This window comes from Postia placenta, assembly GCF_002117355.1.
Source record: "Postia placenta MAD-698-R-SB12 unplaced genomic scaffold POSPLAscaffold_10, whole genome shotgun sequence".
NCBI lineage: Eukaryota > Fungi > Basidiomycota > Agaricomycetes > Polyporales > Adustoporiaceae > Rhodonia > Rhodonia placenta.
In genome coordinates, this window is record NW_020169841.1 from 1,740,326 (window position 1) to 1,753,196 (window position 12,871).

Here is a 12,871-nt window from a genome sequence, read left to right on the forward strand (position 1 = left end):
GCGCGGCTGCGTGCTCTCCACCCGCGGCGGAGGCTTCATGCGCCTCGCGGCCCTCGGCCCGGCCTGCGGCGCCGGCTCGCGCCTCTTCCCCCGCATCGGCGGCGGCGGCGGGAGCTGCACGGGCTCGTGGCTCGGGCTCGACCGGATGCTCATCGCCGTCTGCGTCCCGCCCGTCGAGTCCTGCACCCCGCGCAGCGGCACGAACGTCCAGGGGTAGTACGCCGGGCCCGGGAACGGGGTCGACGGGGGCGAGAACGTCGAGTCGGACGGCGGCGCGAGCCCGTTGTTGAGCGCGTAGATCTGCATCTGCAGCGCGAGCTGCTCGCGGATCACCGCGGGGTTGTTCATGTCGTAGCTCGAGGACGGCGCGACGGGTGGCGCGGCGACGGTCGTGCGCCGGATGTGCGTGAACGGGTACGGGTACGGCGAGCCGATCTGGCGGTGCTCGACCTCGCTTTGCATGGCGGAGATGAGCGGCGAGGGGGACGGCGCGGCCGTTTGCGAGTGTGGTGTGGGTGGGATGGGGGCATTGGGCCGGGCGCCGGGCGTCTGCAGGTAGGAGCGGATGTACGCAGAGGTCGGGTCCTCGAGGGCACTTTGCCAGTCATCTGTGCTGACCAGCTGGGAAGGGTGGACCCCGGCGTAACCCATCCTAGGGTCTGCAAGACGACTGGAAGCGTACTGACGGGTTTCAGCCGCCTGCCGCGCAGCATCAAGATGAGCTTGAGCTTGCGCTTGTGCCTGAGACGTATGAGTTTGTTGTGGCTGAACAGGAAGTTGTGGAAGTGCGAGTGGCTGTCCTTGCCGCTGGCTGTTGACCGGAGAGTCCTGGCCATTGCCGCGAAGGCTGTCGACGGTGCGCTCGAACATCGTCGGGTCGAAGCTCCTTATGCCCAATTGGTCGGTCGTGCCCGAACGATGCTTGACTCGCACAGTCTTCTGGTACTCCGTGGTGGTCTGCGCAAAGTGGCTGTTGGACGGCGAGTATTGACCTCCTGCCTGTGCGTATTGTCCGTTCGCACTTGCGTACTGGGCCGGACGCTCAGGCAGGTTCACTGACGGTGATCGAGGCGTAAAGCCAGACCCCGACTCCGAATCCTCGCTGCTCTTAGCTTGCTTGCGTTGCTCATCCACCTCCTCGTTCAGCGTCTCCTCGTCATCCTCCGGATGCCTCAGCCCGCGAGCCTGTTCGTGGCGTGCATCGTATCGCGAACCGTGGGCGTCGGGGTATGCATCAGACGGCGTTGGCGAGTCGCGATGGCGATCCTCGTACTCAGGCTCGTGTTCGATATAGTGCCCGACGTCCTCTTCGGGCTCCTCCTGCACAGGCAGCGAGCGATCGGGGGGGCGAGCAGCCATAGCTTGCAAGGGCGGTGTATGGCTGGACGCAGCGAGCTTCGACGAGGCAGGCGGAGTCACACGCGAGGCAGTCGCGTCTATGGCAGGCACGGGTTTCCGAGTAGGGGGCGTGGGACCCTGCGTGGCCGTGGCCTGGACCTGGTAGCCCTCCGGAGCATATTGCGGATATGTAGCAGAACGCTCGCCTGGAGACGCCAACGGCGTCTGATACTGGGGCGATCCGCGGTACTCTGGGGTCCGCTGTGAGCTGTGGCCGTCGAGCGATGAGATTGAAGATACGGTCTGCGAGCGGTCCCGCGTGCGCGGGCTCTCGCGGATGTTCTGGGCGTCCTTCTCGCGCATGGGGCGTTTCGCGCTCTGCGAGCTGCTGCTATCTTCCTTGGGGCTCGCACGATCGCTAGCGCGGACCCGCTCGACGGCAGGATCCTTCGCCGTCGTTTGTACCGTCTCTCGCAGATGGCTGCCGATATTGCTAGATGCTGCGCCTCCAGCGTAAGCGACACCTGCCGTACCCGCCGGGTGTGAAAACTGGCCCTGCTGCATCTCCTCATATTCTGCTAACTCCTTCGACTTCGACGCACGCCAGGCATCTTCGCTCCCGGGGTATTCCGTGAGAAACATGGGGTGCGGAACACGGTTGATCGGGCGAGGCTGGTGTGGGTTCTGCGCGACTTGCGGGATGTTGGGTTGACTCTGCGTGTGCTGCGGGCCTGGCGGGGGCAGCGGGATCATATGTGGCACGACAGGCTGACTGTGTGCGTGCCCGAGAGGTGGCGGCGATTTCCGCTCAGGGCTGTGTTCACGGGCGAGAGCCGGAGCAGACATCTTCGATGTGGCGGGGGATATGCGCGATGTAGGCGGAGGTGATCTGCGAGACTGATGGGATGAGTTGGAGATCGTCGGGCTGGGCTGCTGTGCGTGCGGGTAGACGACCTGCTGATTCTGGTTGAGAATTTGATTGGCTGAGGGTACAATAGGCAGCGAATGGGACTTGGTTGCGCGCTGCCTGTCTCGGAAAGAAGGCGACGGTGTCGATTCGCGGGGAGAGATACCCTGCATCGGGCCTAAGTAGGGTCACGGAAGTATAAGTTTTCTGGACATCAAGCTTAAGCGTGAAGGATAGACGTAAGGATGCAGCCGCTCCAGGTGACAGCCGTTCTGATTGCTATGGGACGTAAGAGACTGTGCCATCGGATCTCCGCAGGCGAGAACATGACACTTAGGGGTAGCAGGGGCACAAGCGCATCGGTGAAAGAGAACAAAGGCGAAGGTCGAGGCGGGCTTTGTTACCGGAAGTAGCTCGGTTGTGCGGATCCTGATGAGAGAAGACGGAATAGACGATAGGACATACCCTGTGTACTTGCAAGCATGAGAGGCCTTCTGTTTCGCTGCGGTGAAGCAGACATGGTCGATGTCAGCACAAACTGAAAGAGAAGGACGAGCAGGAGGATCGTAGGAAAGGGACGAACTGTGTGAGTGGATAAGGCTTGGGCTCTCAGAGGTGATTCATTATACTCGCGGTTCCAACGTGGCTGCGGGTATGCAATGAGAGGGCCATCGCCCTGTTATACAACGAGGTAGATGGCCGTGTATGGAAGGTTGCCTCGAGGCAGATTACCGCTAGCGGACAAGATTCGGTCCGGAATGTGAGTGCTCTGCCCTGTTCTGACATTCTCGTGCACTTGATTACCTTCCGGTGTTCATGTCCGAAGCGCTAGACATATAGCGATATAATACACCGTTGGGGTCGACCAGAGAGATGGCGCTGTCGTCGCGCACAGGCACATGGGGCACCTCCGCCATTGTATTCTGCAGCCAGCCGCCCGGGGACGCCGGCGTTCCTAGACTTCATTTCGCAGCGTATCATGTGCATCCATGCGAGAGGAACGACGAGAAGCAGAAACGACGCAAGCCAGTCGTCAACGTTTTGACTTCGCCGATACACGAGGTCAAGAACCAAGCGACCTAGCGCTGTCTGTTTGGTGAGCGCTTAGCATGATTATTTGTTGTAACCCCCATCTTCAGACATATCCAAGCCACTTCTGGCACGAGCGAATCTCCAAATCTACCTCGCTTGCGGCTCCGTCCCCTCACCTCGAAGACCAGGTCCACATCATGGATCACAGCAGGCAGATATCTATGTTTGCAATCACGCAAGCCAATTCGAATGTCTGCGCCTGAAACAGCTAGGCATCGCTACGGCATGACATGCCACTAGCCCTTCGCGGCATCACCGTCTTCGTCGAATACTGGCATAGTCGCCGTTCGGTCCCGCCTACAGTGGTCTTAGCATTCGAAAGTACGTACGTAACGCACGTTCTTCTACTGCGTAATGTGCATTGCATCCATCATGAGGGCCTGATGTCCCAAACGATTTCATGGACCGCTTATTTGTCTGTCCACACGACCAAGACTCCATCATATTCGAGTACTTTTGTCAGTTTCCCTTCGTCTCGTGGGGCCAGGATCAGCTCTGTGTCTGTGGAGCCAATGACTTTCAAATCTGAGGCTGCCATCAAGCTGATCTTCGTGTGCATTGACTCCGTCTCTATGCCGGCGCGGCGCAGTCGCACCCTGTTGTGCGCATCAGTGCACGCTCTGGAATGATCACAGACTGTCATAACGCGCCAAAGGCCTTGCTTCTTGTTGCGCCCTGCCACGTTCGGGATATAGTGTGTGATGCACCACGGCCGTAGCACTCATGTCGACCAAACCGACTGATATCACAGGTGAGCCAGACGCAGAAAGAGACTATCAACGTTTCGGATCGGCACGGCAGCAAAGGGCAGCGCACGCGACTCACGATGCTCACCGTTGCGAACAGACGACGGTTTTGTCAAAACAGACCCGACCAGATGTCATGAAGAAATGATAACCAATAATAACTGCGGGGGGCGGACTGAGAGCTGCTATGCGTGCATTGCGTAATGTACGTATTGCGCTCTTAATCTGATCCAATTCAACGGCAAGAGCTTACCGCTGACTTGGTGCGTCCAGCCCCAAATCGAGATTAAACAGGAAGTGATTTCCCTCAGCGATGAGGAAGCGCTTCGGCTGCTCGAGATCGCAGGTTTGGCATATGTTCCCACCGATGCCCTTGAGACCATTCACAATGCGACGGTTACACGTAAGCCATCATGCGCCGCAGGAACCTCGATTCCCGAGACTGACGTTTCAAATGACGTCTGTAGTAGATCGCTGGTCGCGCAACGTCCAAAGACCATGGTCTCGTTAGTGCGTTTGCCACTAGTGAATGGCTGTACTGTGATTCGTATGAATGCACTGCGGCACTATCCTTCACCGCAGAGCAATAGAGCTGACATGCATCGAATGCTCGCGCGCCCGTCGGAAGAAGCAAAACAGCCTCGCCAACACCGACCTTTTTGCAGGTACGGAAGAATTGGTCTCAAGAAATGCACGTCATAGATTGGGAAAAATTTGTACATGGCAGCATCAGTATGAAGCGTTGACCGGGATGTGAGCTTACGCATGAGGAAATCGCTGCAGCAGCTCAGAACAAGATGAATTCAAAGATCTCGCTGCCCAAGACATCATACGACGCATGAGACGAGGCCTGAGGCTAGATGTCGGATCTGCTCCCTTTACACTTTCCCTGACACACGCGTTAATCTAGGTCATGGGTGTGTTATCGATAAGACGTGCGAGTTACGATGGGTAGTTCCAGCGCAACTTGACCAAAGGTGCAGGATAGAAGCGGGGATGATGAGCTCCACCATCATCGCGGGAAACGCGGGGTATAGTAGATTACCTTCATCATATACTGTTAATTTGCTACACACGTTCATAATTTACGATCGTCCAAAAGGACATGGAGCGAAGGCGAGAGACGAAAGCGAGAGACAGAAGTATTGCTACAAAACTGATTAATTAAGAGCCGGTGACAAACGATGTGTCCTTTCTCTTCAGTCAACGTCCTCAAGGCCGCCAGTACCGAGTCTAGAGGGTCCGGCGAACGGAATATGAGCGAAGAAAGAAGCCGGCAAACCCGACGGTGTCGGAGCCGTGGCAGAAGTGGTCGCCTCGGGAGAAGATGTTCCTGTACTTGGAGGTGTCTCGAGAGGTGGCGGTATGTCAGAAGCATCGTCCGCAGTAGGGTCCATCGCTGATATTGATACCAGCGTTGTGGACGAGGTAGCGGACGTCGACCGCATGACATCTCTTTGCCGCTGAAGAATTCGTGCATTATTCGCTTTCTTGCGCTGCCGTTGCACGAAATGTGATAGAGCGTCCAGCCCATCGCAAACATGATGTTTGTTTGGCTTGTCTGCGAGCCTACAGCCACGGCGAGGAATATATCAATCAGATTATGCAGTCAGGGAACCCGTACACACCTTCCGACCATCTCATCGACAATATCGCTCGCCCGTAGGAATGGCATCAGCTGCAGGGTCTCTCGGTATACCTGCTGCTGCAGCGCGGCTCCGCCCGTTATCGCCTGCGCAATCTCCGTCCACCCCTCGAACCGCTGCTTGAAGCGCGGCCGGAACTCCTCGCGCAGATCCTCTAAGTCTGGGTCGTGCGGGTCTAGGTCGAGGTAGCCCAGAGGGTCGGCATCCTCCATAGGGTCCATCCCGGGCACGAGTGGGACACCCATCATCATTGCCGCAAATGCTATTGGGTTCGGTCCATTCGTGCCTGGCGTTGCCACCGCATCAATCCAAGCCTCGACGCGGTTCTGCCGGCCGGCAGCACCGGAGCGCAGCTTGAGTATCTGCTGTAGCTCCTCCTTGTTCGCGGTGAGTTCAAGTTGCGAGAAGGATACGAGCAGCGCCGCGCGCAGAGCGCGTACAGTGTCCAGTAGCTCCTTCTCCACGACCTGTAGCGCGCGTGCGTTGTGCGTGTTGGTTTGCCCGAGGGTGAGTATAGCGTTCTGCAGTGCGGATGCGTCCCGTGGACGAAGGAGGTGCTGGTGAGTGTCGAGGATGCGGATAATCTCGTCTGGCAAGTCCTCCGTCGCGTAGATATCCAGCGCTGCGGCGAATGTCTCGGAAGAACTGACAGCGATTGACTTGAGGTAATGCTGGAGCTCATGGTCTGTCTCGAGGCGGTCCGGCCAGATCTGACAGAGAGCAGTGTAGAGCGGCTGCGAAGGCGCGACCTTGAAAACGGACATCATTGCGGTGTATATATGCTTCCGGAAGTTGTCCATCTGGTTGCTAACTCGAGAAGACCAGTGTCGAGCGTGCTGAGGTCCGGATTCCCCGTCATCGTCATAATAGTCTGCATCGCTATCGTCGTCTTCAATATCGGAGTTAGATTCAGAACCGTAGCCTTCGGCACCGGATACCTCGTCGAAGCAGTCGTCATGGGAGCCTGAATGTAGTGTGTGAGTAATCGACCTAACAGAGATTGTCTCAGGTAGGCCTTGTAGCACGACGCATGTCAAAAGAAATCATTGCATGTTGTATGATTATTTTCGAAGGAAATGGTCGAGTGTATGCAAAGATGCAGGTATTCATGTCACGCAAGCACCTGCTAGAGAGGATAGGGCTACGCCAAGGTCGTCTGGTGATACCGAAGGCAGGAGAATTGGCCACCAATCGTGCTGCGATTCTATCAGCCACATGTCCTTCGCCTGACCAAGGACCCGACAGAAGCACCCTGAGCTCTGCCAGAATCGCCAGACGTCCTTGCCGCTCGCTCTGCTGCCTTTACTGAATTGTCTCCATTTAACATGTGACGTCAGGAAGTGTCACCTGAGTGGGATCGTCCACGACTAATGGGATAGGCGCTGGGCGTGGAACTTCTGTGCGGTTCGCATGCGGTTGACCGAAGGTGTAGATTAGATGTCACTTACACTTTTTGCCCCCATAGAGGATACGTTCTAGTGCTGTCCAGCTCATGAGGTCTTCAATATCTTCCAGCATATCGGAGATCTGACTGATATGATGTTCGTTGCCAGCAGCAAGCATGCTCAGGAAGAGGTCGCGCCAGATAAAAAAGAGCACTTGTTCGATGTTTTGCGCACCGTTGATGTTGAATGCTTTGACATGCTTGCCTGACTTGCGCTTGATGGTCACGGTCACAAACATATTGTTGAACGTACACCGGCAGCTGCTAGGGGTCAAACATATAATGGACAAACTGGAGAGCGTGCGCACCTGGATCGACCGCTGGCAAGATGATCTAATATTCCAGCCACAAACATTAAGCACTTGTGAGCATGGATGAAGTTGACGTTGTGCTCATAGACCACACTCCAGATGTCGTTCAACCAATCAGTCAAGCTATCGATCGCTTCGCCGAGAAGCTCCTTCTTGTGCGAACGGTCCTTAACAAACGAGCGCTTAGCGTCCCTTTGGAGCTCGTCGAGCAGACCGTTGATTTCCATCCGCTTCGCTTTGAGGTTGAGTTCTGGCAGACCATCATGTCGTCTGTGAAGCTCAGAGGCATGCGCAAACGCCTTTTTGAACCGAACTTTTTCGACTTGGTTCAGCAGAGGGATAAGGTGTTTTTCTACCAACTCCTGCTGAGCATCAGCAGGTAGGGCATTGTAGATCGTGGTGAACCTAGATGGTACTCTGTTACTTGCGCTGTTCAATTCGGCGAACGGCGCACCTGGAACTAGGCAGTTTCGACGATACCCCCCCTCGTCCCAAGGAAGACATGATCAGAGAGTCAGGCTAAGCGTAGCTCCCCTTTGGCTTTGCAGTCAATTTATGTCAGGAAAGCCGGCGGGGATGAGCGGTAGCACAGAGCAAGACGCGATTGCCTAAATTGGTGATCCGTCGGCGCGCGCAGTGACATTGACGCGTAAGGTCACAGATGTGACAGACGTGTCGCTCGCGTGGCGCGCCTGTCTCGCGTAAGTTACGCATCGGAGGCCTCTGCTTCAACATTTCTTGTGAGGTTCAGAGCGTCGGGTTTCACTGATTCAAGGTCCATCTTGCCTTTGATAATTTCGGCTTGATATATCTTGGATAAGAAGGCGAAAGTTACCCAGAAACTCTGGCTGCGACGCCGCACTCCACTAAATTCAACCGACATCCTCCCAGCCACCTCAAACGGCGTGGACACTCTATTAGTTCTTCCGAAACCATACACATCGCTCTGCTTGTAGAGGATATTTCCAACTACTTCTCAACTAGCTTCTACTCTACCGACGCGTTGACGATATGGCCGGTATGAAACCGAAAGCTCCTCCCAAAGTTCAAGGCAAAGATATCAGAGGCTTTTTCAATGGAGGGAGTGGTCACACGACACCATCCGGCTCTCAGCGCTCTCACTTCTTTGTGAGTGCGATGTTAATGCAATTGGGACAATCTGTCACGCGAAGTTCCATGCGCAGCCTGCAGGAACTATCCAAGCGCAGCCGATAGAAATCAGTACGTTATTGAATATTTAATTCTCAGAGAGCGTGTTTGATCCTTGATTAGGTGACGAGGAAGTCACAAAGGCTAAGCCCAAAGCAGCTGAAGCGGTGAGCATGCTGGTTATTACTTGCGGGCTGCATAATGACTCTCATCTAAGATCAAGACTAAGAGCCAGCGGGTTATGGAGGAAGACGATGAGCCTGCACCACGTCCCGCACTTGAGCGCAAGAAGGCTGTCCTTCTTTCGAGCGATGACGAGGACGAAGATGTCAAAGTGTCACCGCCCAAGAAAAAACCGGCCGTAGCTTCATCGCCACCGAAGAAGCCTATCGCAACGTCGTCGTCGAGGGCCAGCGGCAGCTCAGCAGTACCGTCCGCCAGCAGTACCTCAAGGGTTGCTCCCAAGCGGACCAGCACAGCGAGCCGAAAGAAGAAAGATAGCGACTTTATCGCCCCGAGCTCCGAGGACGAGGACGAGGACGATGACTATGAGGACGAGGACGAGGAAGAGATGCCTAAGAAGACCAAGACCAAGGCCCCGTCGAAGAAAGCGCCTGCTGCCAAACCCCAGCCCACAAAGGCCAGCAGATCCGACAAAAAGGCTGCCACTATTGCCAAAGGTGATGACGAGCCTGAGGAAAAGCCGAAACCGAAGTTTAAGTGCGTGCGATAGTGTAGCTGAGGGTTCCGCATCTGATCGACCTGTATACAAAGCTGGGCGGCGGCAAAGGCGGCCAAGATGGCAGGCCCTGTCGCTCCAGGCTCGAAGCCCATTCCTCAAGCAGCAGCTCCAGATTGCCTAGCAGGGCTCACGTTTGTCTTTACAGGCGAACTCAGCAGCTTATCCCGCGATGAGGCGATCGAACTGGCCAAACGTCATGGCGGGTATGTCTACTCTCAGGATTCACACTCATGCAGAATCTCATCTGTGTGCGCTCTTATTCTCAGTCGTGTAACAGGCCAACCCTCTTCTAAAACGTCATTCGTCGTCCTCGGATCTGATGCTGGCCCAAGCAAGCTTGCCGCAATCAAGAAGAACAACCTCACGACGCTCGATGAGGACAGCTTCCTACAGCTGATCGCGACGCGTGTGCCCGACCCGAATAAATTGGACAATAAGACAAAAAAGAAGCAGGAGAAAGAGGAAGAGGCAATTCGTACCGCAGCGAAGGAGATGGAACGGCGCGAGAAACAAACTGCGCAAGGCGGCGGCGCGAAGGGTACGAGGTTGGTGCGACGCAGCGTCGCAACCTGTGGGCGACTGACACGATATTTTGCGTAGCGCGAATCCGGCAATCGCGAATCAACTATGGACAAATCGGTATGCACCACAGACGCTCAAAGAGATCTGCGGCAACAAGGGCCAGGTCGAGAAGTTGCAGCGGTGGTTGCACGACTGGTAGGTGAGCCTGCTTCGCGCTTCGTTGCGGGTATTGATGTGTTCGCCGCTATGCAGGCCGTCAAGCCTCAAGGCAAACTTCAAGAAGCCCGGCAAGGACGGGATGAATGTCTTCCGCGCTGTCTTGATCACGGGTCCTCCAGGCATCGGGAAGACGACAAGCGCTCACTTGTGTGCGAAACTTGAAGGGTTCACTCCCATCGAGTTGAATGCGAGTGATGCGAGAAGCAAGAAGCTCGTCGAGGTGGGCTCGTTTACTTGCTCGAGCGATGAGCGTGTCATTTGACAATCTCACAAACACGAAACAGAACAGCACCAATATCGCCAACACGTCACTGGATGGGTGGATGACCGGAGGCAACGTGCGTACGGATTCAAAACTTCATTGAAGCTCGTAGTGATATTGTGTATAGACGTCAAACGCAGTCGGTGTAACGATCACGGATAAGACATGTTTGATCATGGACGAGGTGGATGGCATGTCTGCTGGAGACAGAGGGGGTGTTGGTGCTCTCGCAGCCCTGATCCGCAAGACGAAGGTAAGAATACCCTTGTGTCTCGTATCATCCCTCTTATCCTCTATTTCCGAAAGATCCCGATCATATGTATTGCCAACGATCGAGGGGCTCCTAAAATGAAACCATTGTCCAACGCTGCGTACAATTTAACGTTCAGGCGGTAGGTATCGTATGCGACGCGTTTTCCGACGCTCATGCGCGATTTATAGACCAGAGGCGACCACCATTCGCTCGAGAATTCTCTCCATTGCCTTCAAGTAAGTACATGCGCTGTCTCCTGCACTACATTGCCCAATGAAGGATACACTATAGAGAGAAAATGAAGATTCCTGCCAATGTCATCGATCAACTAGTCGAAGGTGCCCAATCGGATATACGACAAGTCTTGAATATGCTCTCCACATGGAAGTTATCTAACGACACGATGGATTTCGACGAGGGCAAGGCTCTGTGAGTATACAAGGCTGTCAAAGGACCGAATCTGACGGTCGGCACAGTGCAAAGGCAAATGAGAAGTATGGAATCATGACACCGTTCAACATCATCCAGAAGATGTTGGGTCCATACATGTTCTCACCCACAGCCCGGGAGACTTTGAATGACAAGATGGAATTGTACTTCCACGATCACTCGTTTGTTCCTTTGTTCATTCAGGTACGTCAGATTGCCACGACTGCCTCATGCCGGATAGTGACGCCCGCAAAGGAGAATTACTTGAAAACCCAACCTGCCAAGATCCGGAATATCGACGGCCCTGAGAAGATACTGAAGCAACTACAGCTGATGGACAAGGCAGCCTCATCGATCTCTGATGGCGACCTCGTTGACTCTCTCATCCATGGGTACATCCGACATTCACTACCTAAAATATGTATATTGACATGGTGCTGCTAGCCCCGAACAGCATTGGTCGCTCATGCCACTACATGCTGTGTGCTCAACAGTTCGCCCAGCGTCCTTCCTGTATGGTATGGGAGCCGCATACGGTGGACCCAATGCGATGTCTTTCCCTCAGTAAGTCCTCATCTTACGCCGCTCGTCATATTTGTTGAGTTGTGTGCGTCAGATGGCTTGGCCAGAACTCCAAGCAGAACAAGTTAGTGCGGCAATTGACTGAGATCCAGGCGCGCATGCGTGTCAAGGTCTCTGGAGACAAAACCGAGATCCGACAATCATATACGCCTGCACTATTCCCGCACATCGTGAAGCCGCTCATGGATGAAGGCGCTGTGAGTTTCCTGTCTCCGTTTGATAAAAGCGAACAAGTACGTTGATTGCTCACAACTTGTCAGAGCGCTGTCGACGAAGTAATCGAACGCATGGACGATTACTTCCTCACGCGAGAAGACTGGGACACAATTGTAGAGCTGGGCCTCGACCATAACAAGGATGATATTGTCCTTAAGAAGATCTCAACTGCGACAAAGACATCATTCACAAAAAAGTACGTTATCTGACCTGAGTTGTGCACTGCCACTCACGAATGGCCTGGCTAGATACAACTCCAGAGACCATCCCATTCCCTTCTACAAGGCTCAAGACTTTGGCAAGGCACCCAAGAAACTGGCTGCTGGTCCACTGCCCGATCTCGAGGAGTTTCTCGATGTGAGTGATAGTTCGCGTTGCTTGTCTTTGAATGTCGTGGTAATTGTGGTGGATCTAGGTCGATGACGATGTGGAGGAAATTGCGGAGGACACTAACGAAACCTCCGACAACGATATCGAGCATGATCGCCTTATCAAGGCGCCGAAGAAAGGTAAGGGCAAGGGCGCTAGCACGAATACCTCAGCTACCAAACCCAAACCCAAACCCAAGCCAAAGAAGTAGTACTGCATATATTCATTTGTATTGTTTGATCGGGTTTCACTTGCAGCTTCACAATCCATGCAGACATGTGTATTTGTAGACTTATCATCGTGATTCCTCTCAGCAATGTCCTAGTCCAAATCAAACCCCTGACAGAAGCCGCTTCGCATAAAGGTGAGAGTTGCGAGTTCCTCCGTTAGTCTTGATCGGGATCCAGTGTCGGTTGCAGTGGATGACAACGCTATTTTGATCGTGACTAACATTTATAGGTGAGTGGTGGTCCAGATTAGAATGGATATACGTGCGCATCCGTGTATCCGCGGCCGTCTTGACTGACAGAGTACGGATGTACGGACGGCAAGAGCGCAGAGTGATAGTGTATCCGGCGAAGGGACGGACATAGACAGGCAAGTATGTGTATAAAAGGTGGGCACTCGATGTAATGCATCTCAGC

General features: G+C 54.5%; 4 protein-coding genes across 4 annotated transcripts; 1 reads left to right on the plus strand and 3 right to left on the minus strand.

The window, feature by feature from the left end:
- Positions 1-231: 231 nt before the first annotated feature.
- Positions 232-895, minus strand: POSPLADRAFT_1040694 (hypothetical protein; the record flags this gene model as incomplete). The annotated part of the gene is made up of 1 exon (XM_024477784.1): positions 232-895. A coding segment is annotated over exon 1 (639 nt), but the record flags the coding sequence as incomplete, so codon positions are not given.
- On the minus strand, positions 888-1,902 carry POSPLADRAFT_1048082 (hypothetical protein; the record flags this gene model as incomplete). The annotated part of the gene is made up of 2 exons (XM_024479431.1): positions 888-970; positions 993-1,902. 2 exons carry the CDS (start codon positions 1,900-1,902, stop codon positions 888-890), a joined length of 993 nt encoding a protein of 330 aa, XP_024337499.1.
- Positions 1,903-5,282: 3,380 nt separating this feature from the next.
- On the minus strand, positions 5,283-7,988 carry POSPLADRAFT_1148449 (hypothetical protein; the record flags this gene model as incomplete). Its single annotated transcript, XM_024486178.1, has 6 exons — positions 5,283-5,652; positions 5,712-6,693; positions 6,853-7,029; positions 7,178-7,434; positions 7,482-7,889; positions 7,939-7,988. The coding sequence occupies 6 exons, from the start codon at positions 7,986-7,988 to the stop codon at positions 5,283-5,285; spliced, it is 2,244 nt and encodes a 747-aa protein (XP_024337500.1).
- A 507-nt stretch (positions 7,989-8,495) lies between these two features.
- POSPLADRAFT_1048084 (hypothetical protein) lies at positions 8,496-12,438 on the plus strand (the record flags this gene model as incomplete). The annotated part of the gene is made up of 18 exons (XM_024479432.1): positions 8,496-8,612; positions 8,857-8,994; positions 9,223-9,353; positions 9,408-9,578; positions 9,642-9,971; positions 10,367-10,454; positions 10,506-10,631; positions 10,685-10,770; positions 10,820-10,867; positions 10,923-11,060; positions 11,108-11,264; positions 11,316-11,452; positions 11,505-11,624; positions 11,677-11,839; positions 11,903-12,054; positions 12,107-12,215; positions 12,274-12,285; positions 12,433-12,438. The coding sequence occupies 18 exons, from the start codon at positions 8,496-8,498 to the stop codon at positions 12,436-12,438; spliced, it is 2,229 nt and encodes a 742-aa protein (XP_024337501.1).
- Between the last annotated feature and the right edge of the window lie 433 nt (positions 12,439-12,871).